This window comes from Glarea lozoyensis (genome assembly GCF_000409485.1).
Source record: "Glarea lozoyensis ATCC 20868 chromosome Unknown GLAREA8, whole genome shotgun sequence".
In the NCBI taxonomy this organism is placed as follows: domain Eukaryota; kingdom Fungi; phylum Ascomycota; class Leotiomycetes; order Helotiales; family Helotiaceae; genus Glarea; species Glarea lozoyensis.
The window spans coordinates 603,425-624,593 of NW_007361003.1; the positions used below are offsets into that span (position 1 = coordinate 603,425).

The 21,169-nt window shown below is 48.0% G+C and overlaps 9 protein-coding genes across 9 annotated transcripts; 6 read left to right on the forward strand and 3 right to left on the reverse strand.

The window, feature by feature from the left end:
• Nucleotides 1–1,085: 1,085 nt before the first annotated feature.
• GLAREA_11587 (GroES-like protein) lies at nt 1,086–2,302 on the forward strand (the record flags this gene model as incomplete). Its single annotated transcript, XM_008089730.1, has 2 exons — nt 1,086–1,995; nt 2,043–2,302. The coding sequence occupies 2 exons, from the start codon at nt 1,086–1,088 to the stop codon at nt 2,300–2,302; spliced, it is 1,170 nt and encodes a 389-aa protein (XP_008087921.1).
• Nucleotides 2,303–2,574: 272 nt separating this feature from the next.
• Nucleotides 2,575–3,074, reverse strand: GLAREA_11588 (uncharacterized protein; the record flags this gene model as incomplete). Its single annotated transcript, XM_008089731.1, has 2 exons — nt 2,575–2,983; nt 3,043–3,074. 2 exons carry the CDS (start codon nt 3,072–3,074, stop codon nt 2,575–2,577), a joined length of 441 nt encoding a protein of 146 aa, XP_008087922.1.
• Nucleotides 3,075–4,123: 1,049 nt separating this feature from the next.
• Nucleotides 4,124–7,021, forward strand: GLAREA_11589 (uncharacterized protein; the record flags this gene model as incomplete). Its single annotated transcript, XM_008089732.1, has 1 exon — nt 4,124–7,021. One exon carries the CDS (start codon nt 4,124–4,126, stop codon nt 7,019–7,021), a length of 2,898 nt encoding a protein of 965 aa, XP_008087923.1.
• Nucleotides 7,022–7,523: 502 nt separating this feature from the next.
• On the reverse strand, nt 7,524–8,684 carry GLAREA_11590 (uncharacterized protein; the record flags this gene model as incomplete). Its single annotated transcript, XM_008089733.1, has 1 exon — nt 7,524–8,684. One exon carries the CDS (start codon nt 8,682–8,684, stop codon nt 7,524–7,526), a length of 1,161 nt encoding a protein of 386 aa, XP_008087924.1.
• Nucleotides 8,685–8,969: 285 nt separating this feature from the next.
• GLAREA_11591 (uncharacterized protein) lies at nt 8,970–11,515 on the forward strand (the record flags this gene model as incomplete). Its single annotated transcript, XM_008089734.1, has 3 exons — nt 8,970–8,992; nt 9,050–11,348; nt 11,396–11,515. 3 exons carry the CDS (start codon nt 8,970–8,972, stop codon nt 11,513–11,515), a joined length of 2,442 nt encoding a protein of 813 aa, XP_008087925.1.
• Nucleotides 11,516–13,479: 1,964 nt separating this feature from the next.
• On the forward strand, nt 13,480–14,111 carry GLAREA_11592 (uncharacterized protein; the record flags this gene model as incomplete). The annotated part of the gene is made up of 2 exons (XM_008089735.1): nt 13,480–13,527; nt 13,581–14,111. The coding sequence occupies 2 exons, from the start codon at nt 13,480–13,482 to the stop codon at nt 14,109–14,111; spliced, it is 579 nt and encodes a 192-aa protein (XP_008087926.1).
• Nucleotides 14,112–15,019: 908 nt separating this feature from the next.
• Nucleotides 15,020–16,343, forward strand: GLAREA_11593 (Nucleotide-diphospho-sugar transferase; the record flags this gene model as incomplete). Its single annotated transcript, XM_008089736.1, has 2 exons — nt 15,020–15,650; nt 15,700–16,343. The coding sequence occupies 2 exons, from the start codon at nt 15,020–15,022 to the stop codon at nt 16,341–16,343; spliced, it is 1,275 nt and encodes a 424-aa protein (XP_008087927.1).
• A 794-nt stretch (nt 16,344–17,137) lies between these two features.
• On the reverse strand, nt 17,138–17,502 carry GLAREA_11594 (uncharacterized protein; the record flags this gene model as incomplete). Its single annotated transcript, XM_008089737.1, has 3 exons — nt 17,138–17,268; nt 17,323–17,392; nt 17,449–17,502. 3 exons carry the CDS (start codon nt 17,500–17,502, stop codon nt 17,138–17,140), a joined length of 255 nt encoding a protein of 84 aa, XP_008087928.1.
• Nucleotides 17,503–19,992: 2,490 nt separating this feature from the next.
• Nucleotides 19,993–20,960, forward strand: GLAREA_11595 (uncharacterized protein; the record flags this gene model as incomplete). The annotated part of the gene is made up of 2 exons (XM_008089738.1): nt 19,993–20,803; nt 20,929–20,960. The coding sequence occupies 2 exons, from the start codon at nt 19,993–19,995 to the stop codon at nt 20,958–20,960; spliced, it is 843 nt and encodes a 280-aa protein (XP_008087929.1).
• Nucleotides 20,961–21,169: the final 209 nt, after the last annotated feature.

Genomic DNA, 21,169 nt, shown 5'->3' on the forward strand with positions numbered 1-21,169 from the left:
TTAAGTGCTTGAAACAGCTCATCTATTCATGCCTGAATAAACCTCTTGAAGCTGTCAACGTCTGATCCTAGTCATCCAAGACGAGCCGAGCCTTAATCAATCTCCATTCATACTGGTTTTGTGATCATCTCTCGGCGACCTGTAGCCAAGCATTTCGGTGCCCATATTTCCATCTATGACACTTCAATGACGGAATTCGCTTGTATTGTCTCTCCCAAAACCATTTTTGACAATGAGGTAAATCCGAATGCTGGATAGCAAAATGAGTAAACAGACTTGGTCGGAAATTCCAACTAGAAAGGCCATTTGATAGATATCCTAAAGACGGATCTTTTATAAAATTCAGCTTACTATGGAAAATAAATTAGACTAAGGGACGGAGAGTAGATGGTAATCACTAAATTGATCTTTGTAAACGTAGAGTGATTTTGGATATCCAAATTTAGGTCGAATACTCAGAAGGGCGATGTGCCTGACGTCGTATACACTTCGGGGATAACGTATCGTCTTCCAAGTTGGGCTAAGTCCGAATTATCTATTAACTTAAAGACGAAGAGAGGTCGTCAAATCTCAATTAGGAGGTTTAATCTCGTACAGATCTCCATAAACATCTCATCCCTTTAGGGGTTTTTTTTTCCCCTAGAAATCCCATCCAGAAACCCCTCACCTCAAACTTATCTCCTAATCTTACAACCCACACCAACAACCACACGCACAACCCTAGCATAACATTCCAAGGGTCCACACCTTGATCCCCTATCAAACCTTAAATTAAAAGGCCTTCCCTTCACTGCTTGTAGCACTATATCTTGGAGGGTGTCGAATCAGCGAGGTGAATATGTAGGTAAGCGGACGCAAGATCGACGGTTTGTAAGCCAAGTACATAAATTACCCCTCCCCCAAGAGTTCTCTATATAAAATCATGCGTTCATGATTGCGAAATGATTTTTTTTGGGGGGGATATATGTGAGGGTTTTTGGGTTTTGTTAATGAGATTATATTGGTTTATGAACATAATTTTCCGTAAACAGGATTGAGTTGAGGGTCAGAAAATCGAGTCTCGCCAAACTACACGTTAATTCAAAATGGAGGCTCTTATACTCGACGTCCCAGCCAAAACGGCAACCGTCAAATCCATCCCAATCCCCTCGCCAGCTCCAAATGAGCTCCTCATCCGTGTCCACGCCATCGCCCTCAACCCCGTAGACGCTCTCTACACATTCCACCCTCTGGCCCTTCCCACGCAACAACGTACCGTAGGCAGCGACTTCGCCGGCACAGTTCACAAACTGGGCTCCTCCGTCTCATCCCCCCATCTCCAAGTCGGCACCCGCGTCGCTGGCTTCCTGCAAGGCGCATGTTCCGTCAACGACCGACCCGGCGCCTTCGCCGAGTACCTCGTCGTCCCACACGACCTCGTCTGGCGGGTGCCAGACAGCATGACTCTAGAGAGTGCGGCGAGCGTGAGTTTATGCGCGCTCACAGCCGCGCAGGGGCTGTTTCCTAGATTGGCGATACGCGCCCCCTTTCCGTGGAACGATGAAGTGTATAGACCGAATGGACTGCACGAGTCGTTGCGCGTGTTCATCTACGGGGCTTCCACCTCTTTGGGCCAATACGCTGCGCAACTCGTTCGTCTGGCCGCGAAATCAAGTGATAGACCCGCCGTGCTTTTCGCGGCAGCGAGTCCAGGCCGCCATGCGATGTTGAGGGCGCCGCCGTATAGCTATGATGGGCTGGTGGATTATCGGGATGAGGAGTGGCCGGGGAAGTTTTTGGAGGAGCAGAGACAGGCGAGAGTCGATTATGGGGTGGATTGTATTTCGGAGGGGGAGTCGGTGAAGAGGGTTTCGAAGGTCGTTAATCCTACTGGGGGTATGGCTGTGTTTCGGTCGAGAGCTGGGAAGGCTTGGACGGCGGAGGAGGGGGAGCTGCCTTTTGAGCCGATTTATGGCGCTGTTTGGGAGGGGTTGGGGGTGGAGATCGAATATTATGGTGAGTTTGTTGTTTTCGAAATCTGGTTCCATTAGCTGACTTGGTAGGCTTTACTGTACCGGCTTCAGCAAAAGCTCGTGAGTTTACAGTGGCTTTCTACTCTTTCCTGTCCAATATGGCCGGGACTGGTCTGGAGTTGCAACCTAACAGCATCCGACTGATGCCAGGAGGTCTGAAGAATGTTGTAAATGATGGATTTGCCCTCCTTGGGCCTGGTACCATGGGTGATAGGAGTAATGCTAGGACTGAAGATTATATGAAGCCAATCAGTGCTGAGAAGTTGGTGTATAAATTAGTTGACGAATGAATTCGAGTTGTTGATGAATGAAAGGACATAAAATGATGTTGAGCACTTGAGTTTTCCACACTGAAAAGAAACGTGGTGACCTAGAACAGACAAATTCAGAGAGTCATAAAAGACTTACCACTTAACAACCACCAATATGCGAACCGCAAGAAGCTCTAAGTGCTTGATTTGTGCCGTTTTCATTATAACAGTCTTAGCCCCACGTCTATCGTACAATTATGTCGACGTCTCTCCTGGTACAAAACTCCTCACCCAAAGCTTGAAATTCATCCTTATGCCAAAATCATGCTCACACCAGTGTACGCAGCCAGTCCTACGAGTCCAGCCTGGCATAACCAGAACCAGATACCACGGTATCGACCCTTCCCACCCTCACCTCCTTTGTTGTAACCCGTCATGTAGAGATATCTGGCCACTGTCCATGCACCTCCCAAAGCACCCGCCGTTTTTGGGAATCCGATACCTGCTAGCATCAATGCGCCGAGCATGGATACCTGATTCTCGATGAAGTTGGAATGCGCGCGCTGAGCGCAGTTGAAGAGGTGTGCTTCATTGTCTGTTCGTGACTCTGGGGCGTAGGCTTTTGGGTAGGCTACCTTGGCGAGCTTGCGGTATTTTCCTACATTGCCAATGTGGACAAAATGCATGATGAAGGTTGTAGAGGCGGCGAGGATGACATAGCTAGGAATGCATTAGTTTAATCCAAGGGGATATTTGGGCTGGAATTGAGGTTTGCTCACCCATAGTCTGGACTGATGGTAAAGGTCGACATGTTTGCGTGGTTTAGTAGAAGTTTTGGAGGTTGATGGTTGAAGGATTAGAGGATTTTTTGAGGAAAAGCCGAGATTGAGAAAGGAGATGTTGACACCACTAGATAGTCAAATTTCGAAAACGGCAGCTGGGCATGGAAGAGAAGACACTTGTTTCTTCCCACGACGCATTGCTTCTTGCCTACAAAATCAAACTGGGCCTGGTGGATGTCTCCGTATCAAGCCGAGCACCGTGTCCCGCAACGAAGGGTTGCCCCGAAGCCGCGTCGCAGAACGCCATGGGCTTGACGACGTGTTCTTGATGCCTCTTTTTTCATTCTGTGCGACGACGAGGTGCCGAGGCTTGGTGCGTGAGCATCTCGCCTGGAATGAAGATATACTCCGAAACTCCTGAAGAATGCGGTCGCCGATGAAATCTCCAGCCAGAACTGTTGTTGGAACCCACATATGCCAGTAAGCACTTGCAGACCCCGGCCGCTTACCTGGGATTCTGGGACCCAACTCCATCCGCGGATTGTGCTGATGTTCTCACGGCGAGGACTCGCATTCGAGATGATGGACGTCCGCATACTTATGTAGTCGACAAGTGCTGTGCCTTTGCAGCCGAGGAAGCCGACCGAATCTTCGGTATTTCACGATAGCCGCTGAAGTCAATAGCTCATACTTGGTGGAAGCACGCAATAACCAGGTTTCAAGTTGGTCAGACGGTCGAATTTTACACCTTTGGGTGTTGATACTTCGCGAATAGTTTTTTGCTAAAGCCGGGTTCTTGTCTCATCATGTTCTATCAACTCATCGCACCTTTCAGAATTATTTCGTGTAACCTATCTCTCAGAAGAACTTGCATGCGCTGTTTGTTGTCCCTTGGCCAAGCTTTTACACCATGCGTCTATTCGGAGCATGTGCAACGAGTAGAAGCTGAGAATGTCCAGGCATCAGCTGAACCCTCAGCTCAAGATGTCGTACATTTTCCAAAAGTTTCCTTTCATTCTTTTGAACATGTCACTCTACGAAAATACTCGCAGCCAGTATCGCCTGTCTACAAGTGGCCATGGTTTGGGGGATCAACTTCGAACGACTGCTCACTGCTCAAAGCAGAGCTGAAAACTATTTCATCAATACTCCCTATTTCTCCCATTTCGTAGAGCTTTGTGTGCTCTCCTACCCTTCCCCACTGGAAGAGTCGGCACCGGCGGTTACCAAAATCTTTCTATTCCTCATTGCTGGATTTTTCGAGTATCTGGCCGCTGCCACCGTCGCCGATATCACGGATATCTATTTCAAGCTCTGTGGGGATTGGTTGAACATCGGACCAAAACGCCCCGGCAATGCCTTGTTTGAAGACAATGATGTTGGATATGAGAGAATAATCTTTAGTCTGTTTGCGTTGCGATTTGCGACTCGAGCGAGGGCGTTCTTCAGACAGCCACTAAGGAGGGGTGGCAGAGTACGACTCCACGATGTTGTCATTTCAAGCTTCTGGTTTAATCCGGCCCTCATCTTCCATGTCGTTCTCAGAGCGTTGTCATATTGCTTCGCTTTCATACCGTTGCGATTCGGTCCACTCTATCTGTTCTGGTGCCTCTTTGCACCGTCGAGCGAGATCCCTACTCTCGGCTTGGCTACTTGGTTGCGGACTGAAGATGGTAGAGAAAAGATAGCAAAAGTAACGAAAGGCGATTTCAGTTTTTGGTATATAACCAAATGCACAATTTCTACCATATTTCTAGAGAAAGTTGTGACCAATCTCCCGTTCGTCACGATACATATTACACTTTTCGCTCAGGGATTGGTCTTTTACTCAGCGACATGGCCAAAGACAAGATCTGCGTTGGGCGAGAAAGCTGAGAGAATTCTCAAGCAGCTTCCTGAACCGTTGCTTCAACAATTCGAGAGTGCGTACATGGCCGTCGAATGGTTATTATTTCTGTTAGCCAATGCTATTCGGCGATGTGCGTTGACGATTTTGAGGATTTTGTCGACATCAATTACTCTTTTCGCGTCAACGTGTATGAGCCAGAGAAAGAAATATCAAAGCCGGAAAATGGATGAGACGTTAGAATCCTCTGACAAGATTCGACTGCTCAGAGTATTGCCAGCACTCTCCACTAAAGAACCCATAATATGCGAGCTTCAATGGCATGCTGTGGCAAACCCTCCAAAATACAGAGCAATATCATACTCCTGGGGAAATCCTGCTTTCGTGTACGAGATCTCTGTGGATGAAAAGCCTGTAAAGATAACAAGATCGGCTCAAGACGTCTTGCAGAACATACGATCGTCATGGAAAACGGAAGCTGTATGGATTGACGCCATCTGCATAGATCAGTCTAGTAACGAGGACAAGGCTCAGCAAATCCCTCTCATGCCTTTGATATACCAAAATGCCGCAGAGGTGATCGTCTGGCTAGGACCATCCAAACGAGCGGTACTAGCTACGGAGCTCGTCAATCGAGTCTTCCTAGCGAATCGACTGAGTTCAAGCTCACAAACGCGGTTTACATATCAGATACCTAAGGAAGCTGCCAGAGCGCTGAAAATCATGTTATCGAAGCAGTGGTTTGAAAGATGTTGGGTTGTCCAAGAGGTTGTTGCGGCCAAGAAAACGCGAGTCACTGTTCGTTATGGCAATGAATCGCTAAGCTGGCAGAGATTAAGTTGGTTCACAGATACTATTTCCAGAGACCCTGCGCTTCTCAGTATGCTATCAGAAAGGATTGGCTACTCTGGCTTGGAGCAAGCAACTGCTTTGCGCAACGCAAACGTCGTTCGACGATTTTCATTTCTGCGGTCAGAAAAGGAACCTCTTTCGTTGGTCTTTTACCTCATTCAAATGTTCCGTTTGAGATCTCGCTTCAAAGCAACAGAAGTCAAGGATCGAATTTACGCTCTTCAGGGACTATCAGGCGCAAAACCAAGTCTTGTACCACAGTACGAGAAATCGCTCCGCGATATTTTTATAGATGTCGCTAGAAATGCAGCAACGACATCTCCTCCTCAAAATCAACTAGATTTCCTTCCTCACGCAGGTCTTGCATTCAACTCAAAGATCCCGAATCTCCCCAGCTGGACACCAGACTGGTCACTCGACCCACCGACTCTCCCCCTATTAGGCTGTGAAGGCGCACCAGAACTTCTCGCAAGTCCTCAACTCACAAAGATCCTTGACGACATAGCAGATCTCGAAAGCTTCAACTCCACGGCCCCCATCCCAGGAGAAAAACCACCCAAGGTCATCGCTCTCGAAAAGGCAATCAATAACAAAGACCAATTGAGCCTTATGCTCCCCAACGCCACTCTCAACACCATCCCCAAGATCACATTCCTAGAAAACGACATCCTCCTCCTCCACGGCCGAATCCTAGGTCCCATCACCGCGGTCGGAACCATCTTCCCCCGCTACACCCCAGAAACATGGATCCTAACCCTCCACCGTCTCGCCGACTGGTCCGCCCTCGCGCGCACCCACTACACACCTTCCTCCCCCGCCGCACAAACCGCCATCTGGCAAACCTTCCTCACGCTCCTCATCCAAAACCGCAGCTCCACCGTCCCGCTAGATTTCACATTCACCAATCCCTTCACGTCCCCAGATCCGGCTATGCTCGCCCCCTTCGCGCAGTTCCAGCTCGATGTCATCTTAGCCGCCGGCGTCAAGGCGTCGAACGAGGAGGCTGACAAGGCGTTCCGCGCGTTCTGTGAGGTTGCGAGTATGGGGTGTACCGGGCGGTGTTTTGCGGTTGTTGGGGCGTGTGTGATGGGGTTGGTTGGGGAGGGTGTGAGGGTTGGGGATTTGGTTGTGGTGGTGGATGGGTGTCGGGTTCCGCTTGTGTTGAGATGGGTGGCGGATGGGTTGTGGGAGTTGGTGGGACCGGCGTATGTTCAGGGGTTTATGGGTGGTGAGGGGATGGGAGGGGGGTTTGTGGAGATGGATTTTAGGGTGCGCTGATGAGGATTTGAGGGAGTGGTATGTTGAGATGGCGATGTTTGTTCGTAGGCTCTTGTTCTAAATTCACACTTAGCTTGAAGTGTTTCAGCGAATGAGTTCGAAGTCGAGAAAGTGATTTCTTGTATCTTGCTCAGGATGAGGTTTCTATATAGCACTAGTGTATTGCAGAATGGGACACCCCAAAGTACAGTGATTAGAAACAAGTTTCTAACCCGCCTTTCTTAACAGACTTATTTAATATTTTTGTTAGAGACAATATCATATATATATACTCCAATCAACCAAGTAAATATCCCCGTAGACAGCTAATATTACCGTGTATACCACGCCTTATAGGTCTGAATATCGAATTAGTTTTCCCCAACCTAATACACATAACTCATCGCCTATACATAAGCCTAGAAGCATATACGTAACATACACCTCTTCTTAGCTATCGGAGGAAATAGAAACTAATATAAACAGCAAAAAGGGTATCATTCTATCTACTAACACATCTATATTACCAACCATACCGACTACTAGCTTCCTTCCGATTATTCTTCCCAGCCTGAAAGCTCTCCTCCAACGCATCCTTCTGTGTCTGCGCAGCATTGACCAACTGTTTCAAACTGTGTTTCCCCGGCGCAATCGCCCTTACAGGGTTATGCTTAACCTGTTCCCCAGCCGCTCTCAGCTCCTCGTTATGCAGATATTCTTGGTCGGTGTTGAAGTTTATTACTTTGGTCGCGGCGAACTGGGAGCGCTGCCCGCCTTTTTGACGACCGAATAGTTGCCGTCGTTCTGCGGCGCTGAGATGCAGGTCTCCTGCTATGTCGTCGAGGGATTGGGAGACGGGTGGGGTAGGCGCGAAGGGGAGGGTTTGGGAGGTGGTGGGTGTGTATTCTTCGACGCTGTAGGGGTCGTCGGGTGAGGATTGCGAGAATGAGTTGGATGGTGTTTGGTTTTCTAGAATGATTGGCTCGTATTCGCCTTGTGATGGTGTGACTGCTGGAGTCGAAGTCTCCTGGGACATTGAGAAGAGTGAGACTTTTGCTCGTGGTGCCTTTTCGGCGGGTGTCTGAGGAGGTGATGGAGCTGGTGGGGGTATTGAAGATGCCATGAGAGAGGCTGCTGTCTTCTTCTTCGGTTTCCGGGCGACTGATAAAGGTCTGAACATTAATGGTTTGCCAACCAATTTTACTTCTTCTGCTGGCGTCTGGTCCACGGGTTGGGCAGCTTTCGGCGCTGGCATGCCCATCCCACCACTGCTAATATTCTCTGCTGTTTCTTCATAACCTCCATTATAATCTGATGATTCTGATTGCCTGCTGAAGCCCGGTGCAGCGCCCGTTTTCAGGTTTACCCCAGTTCCAAGGCCACTCTTGGTCGAAGTATTACCAGCACCGTTTGCGCCTTGTCCGGTTTTCTTAGGCGCAGGCAGGAATGAATTGAACCCGCTGAATGCCCCTCCACCACTGGTTTTTGCTCTTTTCGTAGGCGGTTCATCGTTTGAATTGTCGTGCTTCAGTGATGCCTGTGGCAAAGATACTTTTATTTTCCCCGGATTTGATCGGTCGACGACTTTCTGGAAAGCGGGTTTCGCAGACGTCGAAGCTGGTTTGGAGACTTTAGCTTCCTCTACATCTGATGCGTCGGAGTCGGAGTAGTCGACGAGGCCCATCGTGCTTGATAAATTCCGAGTGTTGGTGTGTGTGTTTTTGTTTGTGATTGTCCTCGAATCTTCGTCGTCCGAACTATGTCGATGCCAAGCGGCGCAGCGCCTTCGATGACAACCTCGGGACGCGCTAAAGACAACCTCCAAAGTTCCAGCGAGATACAGGGCTGAGTCCTGTCCCACCAGCACACCAAACCAATCAACTTTCTCTATTGCACACTTCTATCATTTGGATCTATGGCGCTCGGTGTCTATAGGTCTATGATATCCAGTACCACCTGAGCGCGCAATATGTCTGTTATGCAAGTGGAAGAGTACGTGATGGACCCCGCGAAGGCATGAACTGAGGAGGGTTGCTTATACTCTCATAGTCTGGTATCATACCAATTACGAACTAATTATCTGAACACAATCGCAGATGGCGTAGGAGAACGATTGATTACGATTAACGATGCTTTTATGAATACTTCGGGTTTCAAAGCTGCTGGCTGGCGACAAAATGGCGCAAACATTAAACGGACATATTCCCCTCCCATACCTACCGCGATAGCTTCGGAATATTTCCAAGCCCCCCCGAGGTCAGCTGGTCTGGCAGGAAATGACGATGAGATTGAAGAAGGAGGTATGGTGACTGGCGGCGGTGCTGGAGACACAGTTGGACCAGGCATAGCAACAAAACGAAGACGTCGGCGGGAGCAGATGGAGGAAGAGGACAGCAGCGATTTGAGCGACGATAGCGATGAGGATGGCGATCAAAGGGCTGCGCAGCAGATCAAATTCTCCAAGATGCCAATACGAAATCGATCTGGCTCTTCACCAATCCGAGGTTCTAACTTGAGACAAACGTCTACTATCTCATCACCGCCGAGGACAGGGCCGGAACAAGGAAGAAGGGGATCGCAGTCAGCAGTGGACGCTGTCAAGGAACGAGCAAGGCGCGATACAGTTACCAGTAGTGAGATGTCCTCAGAAAACGAGTTCGATGCTTCCGCATTCAAGCGAACGAGAGACGCTGCTAGAAATGCTGCCAAAGCTAGTAGAGCCCTTCATAGTCAAACCTCGGATCCAAATGTCGGTGTCAGACGGCAGCAAAGTGATCTCTTGGAAGAGGAAGAGGAAGAGGAAGACTCAGATGCGTCAGACATGGACTCTGAGTTCGAGGGTAGTATTGATTCAACCTCCATGTTAGACAAGGTTCCTGGCGCAATTGTATCTTCGCCTGGTGGTCCTATTATTGGGACAATGCCAAAAGATATGACGCGCTCACCAACCAAGAAGTCGAAACCTCCACCACTGCCACAAACCCTTCAAGCTTTACCGCCTCCACGGCCAATTAGCATGATTCAGCCAAAAAGTCTGCTGACTGCTGCTATAAAGGCCAGACAAACAAAAGCCGCTTCTCCATTTGAATCATTTGCCTCACTCTCAGGACAGGGAGATCCTAATCCTCTATCTCTAAGAATCTGGGCTCCGTTTGCGACCTCGACGACGAAACCTTTTGAGGTCCTCATCCGCAGAAGTGTTCACGTGAATGAGGCAAATGACCGTCAAGTAGCCGTCGCTGATCTCATCGGACTGAGTCTCTGGAGATATGCAGAAGAAAAGATTGAGCCAGTGATCCCAGCAGATAAACTCAATGTTAACTGGTGGACTTTGCGAATGGTAGAGGACGAGGAAGTCGATTATGACTTTCCAGCTCTGGAACGGACGAAAGCTCTCGTATCTTTCACCACAGCCAACAACCGCGCGGTAAGGGCAAGGTCAAACACGAAGCCGTATGATGAATTTGCTCTCGTGCAGGCCACAGAGGAGCAATTCCAGCAAAATCAAGCGTTGACTCCTCAGTTCAAGCAAGAGGCTGCTACGGCAACGACCTCTGCCATTGAAGATGATCTCGCACCAAAACCCACTCCGACACCCATACCATCAACACTCCATGGCACACCTCGTCAACCTCCACTACTGGCTAGCATGAGCGGTATTCGACAAAACAGTACCTTAGCAGACGCACCCGCCATTGGCGCGCCGCTGCAGCCTGCTAGGACATCGGTCCAGAAGCTCTTGAGGATCCACATTCATTCGGCAGACGCTGCCCCAGGCCAAATGATAACTCTGGATGTTACGGCAGATACATATCTTGCTGATGTTTTAGATACTGTCTGTAAGAGGAGACAGCTTGACAAGGCAAATCACGTATTGAAATTGACTGGATCTGGAACTGTTGTTTTGCTGGATCGAAAGGTCGAATCTATTGGCAACCGAGAGGACCTAGATCTGCACCGTCGAAAGTTCGCGACTGATGGTCCCTTGACCATGTCTGGATCCCCAAGTAGTAACAACTCGCCCAAAACCTCGTTGATGATTGACAGGCCAGACTTTCGCAAATTCAAAAGAGGACAGATGCTTGGAACGCACCCACTTGCTCAAGAAGCAATTAAGCAGGATGAGCTCGGCAACTCTAACTACAGGAAATATACGGTTTGGAGGAAGCAGCCGATGCGGTTTGTGGGAATGAATGAAAGAGTGCTTGCTATTGATGGCGAGTACCTACACATCATGCCAGCATCTACCGGGAAGACCATGTTCGAAGGTCAGGGGAAAACTACCACGGTACATTTCAGCAACGTCGTGGGCTGTAAAGTCACCCGGAGACACCCAACCAATTTCAAGGTACGCTAGAACAAGAAGCATTTGCTTATCCAAAACTAACCAGATAGGTCGTCGTTTACAAATCTACCGAAACCAAAAGATACGACTTCGAGGCCAAGAGCGCCGACGAAGCTGCCGAAATCGTCTTTGAGATCAAAAAAGGAATTTCACCATATCATAGCGTGTAGACTTGTGTTTCTGTATTCGAAAACGGTTCTTGTCAGAACGAGGGTCTGCTGCAAGCGGCTGCCAGTCCTGGATTTCCAGGGATGTCGGAGGGTTGAAAATCGGGACCTGCAGAAAGCTAGCTGGGGCGCAGGGCAGCCCTTTTTCTAAAGTTCCACCTACGAATGCGGCCACCGGCTATCTCGAGCCGTGTCTATTGGGGAAACAGACACCGGCCCGGCCACGTGACGCAAGACGCAAGACGATTCTAGTGTTTTTGTACGTATGAATGGAGTGCAAGTGCCTCAAGTGCATCCTCGCCATCAGCTTAGCTTACCACCGTACGAAAGGAAAGGTAGAAGTACCAGAGTGGTTGCTCCCCCAGCTATATATGAAAATTCGCTCAGCGAAATAAGCCTCAATTGCAGACGCTGCTTACTCTGCTTACTCTGCAGTACAGAGTTATTCTCATGTTTCTATCTGATTGTCGGACGTGGCGTTCCCTGGTTAAGTCTGCTCTGCCCTTGATGACGATGTGTACCAAGGATCTTGCAGATCAAGCAGTTGGCGGAGTAGCGAGACGCCTCTGGACTGCTCGACCCTGCGAGGGCTTTGCCAAGACTGGGGAGGTCGGCAATACGGGATCTTCACGTGACTGCCACGAATTCGACGTCTTTCTGTCGCCTCTAGCTTCTCTTCCTCCTCGCTTTCGACCGAATTCGATGCTGCTACTGCAATGGTCGTACGCCACTCGGATAATAGCATATGTGCTTCCAGTCAGCAGTAAGGACATCCGTTTGTTTGTTTATCTCATGATTGTGCCTGGGTGTGAAGGAGCGGAGAAATGAAGCTCGTTGCATGATCTTGACATCTCCTGGATTCATCCGTTTGCCATCTGCGAAATAGAATGCCAATTCCCGACAGTCCACTCAACATTCCCCCAGAGATGCTGAGCTTTCTCGCCAAGTGAAGCTGAAGACAGAGCCACGCAACGTTCGATTAGGCTTCTTACATCATCCATCAGTCTGAAGCCGAGACCAGCTCCACCTGGCACCTGGCACCTGGCAGCTAGGAACTGTTTCTCAACCATTATTATTCGGTTCGCAGGTCTTGTCGGCATCCAATTACGTGCCGATACGAACCCTCTCCGCTCGATTGGGTTCCTTCACTTCCAACTACAAAGTATATCATTGAATCTGTGCAACACCGTTCAACCGTTCAACCGTTTGGTTTAATAATGTCAAGGGGCAACCACTTCTCCACAGCATTTTCAGAAAGTGTCGACTGCAAAGCTAACCGGGCTTTCAAATGTCTCAAACCTGGGAAGCTACCTGCCAGTTCACGGGTGCAGCTAAATCGGGCGAAACATCTGTGTGTCCAGTCGTCAACCCCGCCAAGTCTCCATGCCAACTTTGTTTATGATGCCGTGCAATTGGTCAATCGTCCTCTGTGTTGTCTAAATACTTCATCCAACCCTGAATAAACCACAGTGGAGAATCCGTGCATTATACTCGGCTTTACCTTTTATAGTAACGATAAGTCAAATCCTCTACTTACTATTGGCCACAGAGCCCTTGTTTACCGTAACTTCTAGAAGACCCACTGTGGTTTATTCGGGGGTATACCAAGTAAGAGCAAGTCGTACGCAGTGGCGCCCGAAGTCCCGTGCGGCTCCACATTACGTCTTAGTATAGTGGCTTGGAACTGGACCGGACTGCTTTGTATCACAGATCCAAGCTAACTAATGAAACCTCCACCTCGAATCTTATGCCAATCCAGTCTTAGTGACGTACTTTGGGTCGGCGAATCCGCATCAACGCATTTTGCATAGCGCCATTTGTGATGAGATATAAGTACTTTGGTTCTTCTTTCCTCTCTCAACATATTCCACAAAACCTCTCCTTCTACAAACTAAAAGCTGAATACTTCACCTTGATCCATCTCAAACATCATTCAATCTATTCTCACATAACAACTCACCGTCAATATGCAATTCAAGAACGCCGTCGTTTTGGCTCTGGCCACTGCCTCTTCTGTATGTATTGCAACTCTTTATCATCCATAACTGCATTCTAATAACTCATCTAGGCTCAAATCCTCTCTTCCATCACCTCGCTCGGCGGAGACGTCACCTCAATTGCCGGAGGCGTTGGTTCCACCGTTACCAGCGCAGTTGCCGGGGATTCGACAGATAGTGCCAGCTCCACCGCTTCCAGCGACAGCTCTTCCGCCAGCAGCTCAGCCTCATCTCTGTCTTCATCGATCTCCTCAGCTTCCTCATCCATCTCATCATCTCTCGCTTCCGATGCCTCAAGCGCTTCCACCAACACCGACACCTCAGCTGGTGCCAGTGCCTCATCTTCAATCTCCTCCCGATCATCTTCAGCTTCAAGCTCTCTGAGCAGCGCCGCCAGCGGAGGATCATCATCATCCAGCGCTAGCCGAACTACCTCCCTCGTCGTTACATCCGTCACCCGTACTACCACTGATGCTGCCGGCGCCACTGTCACATCTGTCGAGGCCTCTACCAGCACATCTACTGGTGGTGGTGCTATCCAGACCGGTGCTATGGGTGCCGCAGCTCTTTTCGGTGTTGCTGCTGCCGTTGCTGCCATGTAAATTGGGGTTTAGAGTACTGGCGGAGGAAGATAATATGAGATCACGAGCGGTAATGAGGAGTTGCTTTGCTTGTAAATAGCTTCATCAATATACCATTCTTTACTTCACTTCACATCTTCCGAGCGTAATCATCACAACTCATTTACATGTGCTGTTTAACTTAGTTATAAGACTTAACAACCATATAGGGAGTGACATAAACAGTACTTTTAAGCTTGTATCCCAAAAAAAAAAAGGTGGTCTGTTCAATGGCTGGTCCTCTACGAGACATACGAGGGAGATCATCTTCTTGTTTGCTTCCTGCACGTTTCCTTGCTCAATTAATTAATCTCCGGATCAACTACGTCTAGAATACGATGTACGAAAACGACGTTTCTTGTAGTTAAAGTGCCGTCGACCCTTCCTAAAGCGGCGACATGCTCGGGAATATCGGCCATTCGTTAGCAGCGGATCCACTTTTCTCTTCCTTCAAACAGAAGACCACGATGCGGATTTGCCTTTTGTGACTTCTCGATCCGTTTACATGTGGATTCGCATTATTAGCGATATCTTTGCTTATTGCGCTCGTTATTACTTGTGTACTCATTTTTAACTTCAATCGTTGATTATTACGGCGATTTGGGAAGGCAGTCGTAAATAAAAGGGGCGAGTCTCGGAGATATTTCATCACGTGTTTGGTGTGTATAGGTAGTTTGAGTTGAAATGAATCCCATGCTTAAGATGTACTAACAGTTTAAATAGGTAGGTATGATGAGCTCTTGTGTCTATACCATTTCACCTTGCTAGGAGCGGATCTGATGTACTGCCACATAGACCCGAGTTCTGTCTATTCGCCATTCGCAAACATATTGCCTTAACACTCTCCTTTAACGTAAATTGTATATACAGCAATATCTTGTAATTATATCATGCCGTCCTCTCAACATCGACGGCGAAAATCTAGTACAACCAATCTTGGAGATCTTCCCAGTTTTCTGGAGAATTCGCCATTCTTCATACCTTTCTCTAATGAGGAATCTCCAGCTCAATCAGTGCCAAAACCGACGTTCTCGCAGTTAGTACGGTCGAAGAATGCTCAAGCGCTGCTAGCTTTCCTAGTTGGAGTGTTTTTGTTCTGGTATTTGATGCCTAGAAAGGGAGATATATCTTATGAAGCTCTAGGGCGATGGGGGCTGTTACACGGGGGAGGTGCACAATGTTTATATGATCCAAAAGCACTTGTTGCTGTCCCTAATATTACGGATCTGGGTACGAAGGAATATGAAGGGTTAGATTGGGAGAAATTAGCATATGTTACTTACGTTACACATAAAGACGTATTGTGTAACTCGGTTATGCTTTTTGAGAGTCTAGATAGACTCGGGAGTAGGGCTAAAAGAGTTATGTTGATACCTGATACTGAGGAGTTCAGGACGGAGGATTACAGTAGTAGAAGTGCCCAGGAAGACGCTACCGTAAAGAGACTGCTGAAATTAGCAGAGTCAAAATACGGTGTCAAACTGGTTCGCATGAGGATCATTCGAAAACAGTTAGGTTTTCGTACGTCCCCTCCGCTCCAATTTCACCCACCCTCCTAATAACATCCCAGAAATGTGGGCAGCGTCCTACTCCAAACTCCACACCTTCTCCATGGCCGAATACACCCGCATCATCATCCTCGACTCCGACGCAACCCTCCTCGCGCCCCTCGACGAACTCTTCCTCCTCCCTCCCTCCACCGCAACCATGCCCCGCGCCTACTGGCTCGACAAACCTACCCTCGCATCCCATATCATGGTCATCACGCCCTCCGCCGCTGAGTTCGCGCGCGTCCAGAAAGAAATCGATAAAGCTGGCCTCGGCGTGTATGACATGGAAATCGTAAACGCGTTGTACGGCGCCACGTGCAACGTCCTACCACACAAACCATACGCTTTACTAACCGGGGAATTCCGTCGCGCGAAGGATAAACACACGGCTTACCTGTCGCCTGGCGAGGTCTGGGATGCGAATCAAGTGAAGAAGGAGGCGAGGTTGGTCCATTTCAGCGATTACCCGATGCCGAAACCGTGGGAGGGGATTAGTCAGAATGATGTCAAGGCGAGCAGACCGGCTTGTGTGAAGACTGAGGGGGGAGAGGATTGTAGTGATCGGGATGTGTGGAGGGGGTTTTATCGCGAGTTTAGGGAGAGGAGGATGGAGGTTTGTGGGCTGGAGAGTATGGCTTGGTGGGGGAGTAATCCGAATTATTGAGCGGTTGGACGGATGGGGGAGAGTGAGCGAGGGAGGGGTTTGGATGTGATGGGGTTGAGTTTATGTTTCGAGTTAGTACTGCGGATTTATCCAATTTTGGTAGGCTAACGAATTCTAGATAGCGCTTTTATCTTTTTTGGTATTTATACTTCACAGGACAATGAGCATCCAAAGCAAAATCCGTCAAGTGACATAGCGACAGGAGCGACTTTTGTTTCATCCACATTATCTAGTCGTCTATATTTATGCGGAAGGAGCCGTAGGACGATTGACGAAGCGAAAAGCCACCAACTGTGGACTTCAACATCGAGGATCATTAACCCTATTCTTTAAAATTTACACTTTTGACTGAGGGTCTGACCTCTGGTCGAGGAATGCTTTGCTTTCGGTTGGGCAAATGTTTATATTTAAACATAGGTCTTTCCCTTCGCCTATAAATATCGGGTGATTTGCCTCCTTACACCCACAGCTTTCTACCTCAAGTTAAGAGTGTTATTCACAGGAGAAATAGTCCAAAAAAAAGGAGTAATTAATTAACCGCAAAGATCTCTCTTCCTTGTTACTCTATGAAAATTTCTCTATCTTAAGTAGGGTATACTGCTGAAATTCCGATAATCTTCATACTTCGATACCGATGAACTACTGTCTTCCAAAATACATCTACATCAAACCCCGACTGTGAATTTGTTCTAGAGCGCCCACATCTTCGAGGAAAGCCGAAGCTCCCTGCAAGCTGTAAAGGCCACTTATATGATTTCCAAAATCCAATTTCTTTTCTGCTCTCGCTTCGGAGCTCAGGTCACTTGAACACCCGGCTTCTCAGAATTCAAAACCGCTGGATCCGACGGATCTGAAATCCTTTCCGCTTTTGAATCCTGACTAAAGATCGCGTTTAAAGCTGGAGTTGCGGCATCGATCACAGGACCTAAACGTATCTCGTCAACTTGATGCGCAAGGAATATATTAGGAGAGAACGTACCGACACCTGGAATTGCGTGCGTGATTATGCTGGCTACCGATCCAAGACGGTTGATAATTGGGTTGTCAACCTGAGATGTTGTTAATGCTGGACGGTGCAAGGATAAAGAACGGAGGGGAGGCTTACTACTACGCCTTTCACTACGTCTACTGTCTTTGAGATGAAATCGAAGAAACCCATCGTTGCGATTTGGATTGGGTTTTGCAGTTGTGTTCTTTGCTCAATGTTCGAGGCCACGGAATGCGACAACGTCACAGAGAAGAGAAGGTAAGCAGTGTATCGATGCAAAAATTTGCAGTATAGCGATCCCAGTTTCAGTGAGATTCAAAGATTGTAGTTATTGACGGGAAAATAGTTCTTCAAGTCAAAGCATTGATGTAGGAATTGACCCTGATATGAAAGCAATTCACAGGGAGGCTTTCATACTATTGAGAGAAAAATCGAAGTGATAATGCACAGCGTGTCGGAACGTTTTGCTCAAAATCAATATAACACTTCTCGTGCATGAGGTCCACAGAATTCTCTGCCGCTACACCTTATATTGCCAGAGAACGCTAACGTCTAGAACCAGCGATGAAACGCCTTCATCGGTAAGTAGGATGACATGATGCTCTTGGACGTAACGTACGACTTTGTCAAAAAGAACCTTTCAAGAAAATTTTCTGCATGACCGACAGCAAAAAATAATAAAAAAACTCACAGGTAGAGAAGCGCATTGTTTGTGGGAGGTTACGGTCAATATGTGGAAAAAAATGAGGTTGGCTGAGTTTAGACGTGATCGCTAACCGCTGATGCATATGCACATGCAGGCACTTCGGGAATTCAGCTTGCCATGGGTGCCACAAACGGCGGATAAAACTTATGGACCCTACCTAACTAGTACTTGAAAGTGAGACATAATGATGCTAGCTGAGATGTATTAGACTTAGTAGAAAATTAAGCTCTAGAGTGCTGAGATTCTTTTGATAGACTATTCTTTAATCGTCGACTATAATAGGGCGCTCCCTCGTCACAAGTTCCTCAGTCGGAAATAGTGAGTTCGCACTCTTAGCAAGAACGCACTCGCTTAAGTAACCTATAGAATTTACGGAGTAAATGTAGTACCCGGAGGAAGTGTCTTGTTAGTAAATATTTCGCGGGAGTAAAGGTATATCTACCACCCTCCTACTTAAACACCTACTCTTACTGGGCAGTCAGCGAGTGCGTTCTTGCTAAGAGTGCGAACTCGCTATTTCCGACTGAGGAACTTGTGACGAGGGAGCGCCCACTAAAGCCGACGATTAAGTATTTGAGCAGTATAGAAATACAGCCTTCTGCTGCGACCTCTCCGTATAATTCCACCAGCAGAGTGGCATCTCTCGTGTTTTCGTTCTAGGAATTTCTTTACTTAGCTATAATCGCTTCTCGGTCTTCTTTATTTTAGTCGTAATATCCACTATAGTTTTAATTTAAAAACGACAAGACTCCCCTGAAACAATTCAGTGCAAGGACTACTAGCCGGTTCGAAAGGAAACAGCTCACAAGAAGCTTTAGATCTCTAGATTCCGAGCACTAGATATTTGCTACTCGTCCTCTACTTCGTTAATTGGGTTGTTTGCGCCGAGTCCGCTACATACTGTCCAGGGCGTGTGGCTCTTCGTTGCGTGGCGCCGACATTATTTGCTGCATAAAAAGATTTCCCAGCAGAGTTCACAGGTGATCTATGGAAAAGAATAGGTTGCAGCAGGTTTTGAGGGTAGCGAGTGGAGTGAGCGATGTGAAGTTATTTTTCAGACGTGGCCGTATCTGCCAAGCCATAACACGTGACCCTCCTAATCCATTAAGTTTCAAATCTAGCGAAGAGTTGGAGGTCGTCGACGTCCATATTCTTTCGTCTTCGAGTTCGGTTCATCGATTCTTGTTCTAGGTATCTTCCATTCCAGCGTACTTAGTTTTCGCGGCGGATTATCTATCTATTTGGATATATCACCCAGGAGATCCGTCATGTGCGAGTTGGGTGCACAAGTGGCACAGTCGACGAACGCTTCACTTCTGAATCCCATCCCAGATGCCAGAAATCGAGGATTGGAGACATTGCCATCCATCGTCTGTTTCATCAGTTCTATTTCATACCTTTTCAATTTACATATACTTTGTTAACAATTCCATTGATGCGGGAGTCGGGTGCGCAAGCGGCACAGTCAATTCCTGATCGTCCTCTATAATCCTGATGCTCGATATGCCCCGCTCGATGGAAGGTCAGCGCCTCGATTTACGATGAAACTTAAAAATAGACGAGTTGTTTATTCCAGAGGAGTATCCTCGTGGTCCTGATTTATAGTTACAGACGCTGGATATATCCTCAACGTGCCCGTCGGTATTGTGGCTTTAAAGTCTTGGTATACGGCGTGTACTTGAGGATGAACTCTACTTTTGATAGTGAGGAAGGTCATTACATACTTTCCTACGAGACCTATGACGCTGCTGTGCGTTCGTCGTGGAGAAGAAGGACGGGTGTTGTGGGTGGACTGTATATCTGCTGAATTGATATCTATATCTCGAAGCTTTCTCACTTTACTTCATCTACATTCTTTTTTGCACTATATTGAAAGCGTTTATTACTGTTTCTTCTAAGACATTTGATGATATCTCTTTTGCCAATTGCTATCTACCACCTCAACATCAAAAGCGATGAAGGTCTCTACGCCCCCAATCTTAACACTATTAGTGTTCAACTCGCTCGTCTCAGCCGGAGCCATAAACCGTCTTTGGATGAGAGAACAGCCAGCACCACCAGCGCCACAACAGCCAGCAGGCCAACCGGCAACGCCCCCAGACAAATTCAATGGCGAAACACAGGAACTTCAGGCTCAAGGTCTCTGTCGTCTCTACACCGACCAAAACAAGGCAAAAACAAGTTCCATGGATCTATGCAGCGCCAATTGTAACCCCAACCATTCACCCAATCAACCAGGGGCACCTGCACCCGCAGCAACCGACTTTACAGTTAACATCACCTGTACACCATCAGAAATGATCCCGGGCGACAAAGCCCCCAAACCTGATCCCGAAAACGTCATGTACACCACAGGCGTTTGCAGCTGTGAAGTCCCAGCCGTCGAATACCTCAAAAACATATTTGATGGCCTACAGCTCCCACAAATCGCCAAATCGATCTGCGAACCATGGTTTAAAGAAGTCTCAACCATATTCGATGCGGAAACGAAAAAAATGACTCAAAAAGGTCCCAGCACCGATAAGCTCCCCGAGATTGGGGGGAATACCACAGTCGCACTGCGAATTGCGGTTCAAGGCGCGAACACTCTCCAGGCGAAAGGCGGCTCGCCTACGGATTTCGCAGACTATTACAAGGAGGCTTGTGCTGAGAAGGCGACGCCCGAAGCGGTGGCGATGGCGGAGAAGGCGTACGAATCTTTGATTATTGTGGATGATAAGTTGGAGGTTGCGAAGGTACTGCCGTGCAAGGATGGGAAGCCGGAGTGTATGAGGAAGCCAGGTGTTGATTCGAAGAAGAAAACGAGTGATGAGACTCCGGAGCAGAATCTACCTGGGGAGCCTGGGACTGAGAATAAGGAACTAGCAGATGCACTTGCTAACGATGGGAAGGCTGGAATTACGATCGATGCAAAGCTAAGTAACAAAGCTGTTGCAAAGCCGACTGAGAAGGATACCGATACAGAGGCGGGGGCTGAGCCTGAAGACGAGGAATCTGCAACCGAAGATGATGAAGCTGCTACAGAGGACGAAAAAGAAGCTACTCCTGAAGATGCAGAGGAAGAGCCAGAGGCAGACGAAGAAACCACCGACGAGCCTGCTGAAGATGTAGAGGAAGAGCCAGAGGTAGACG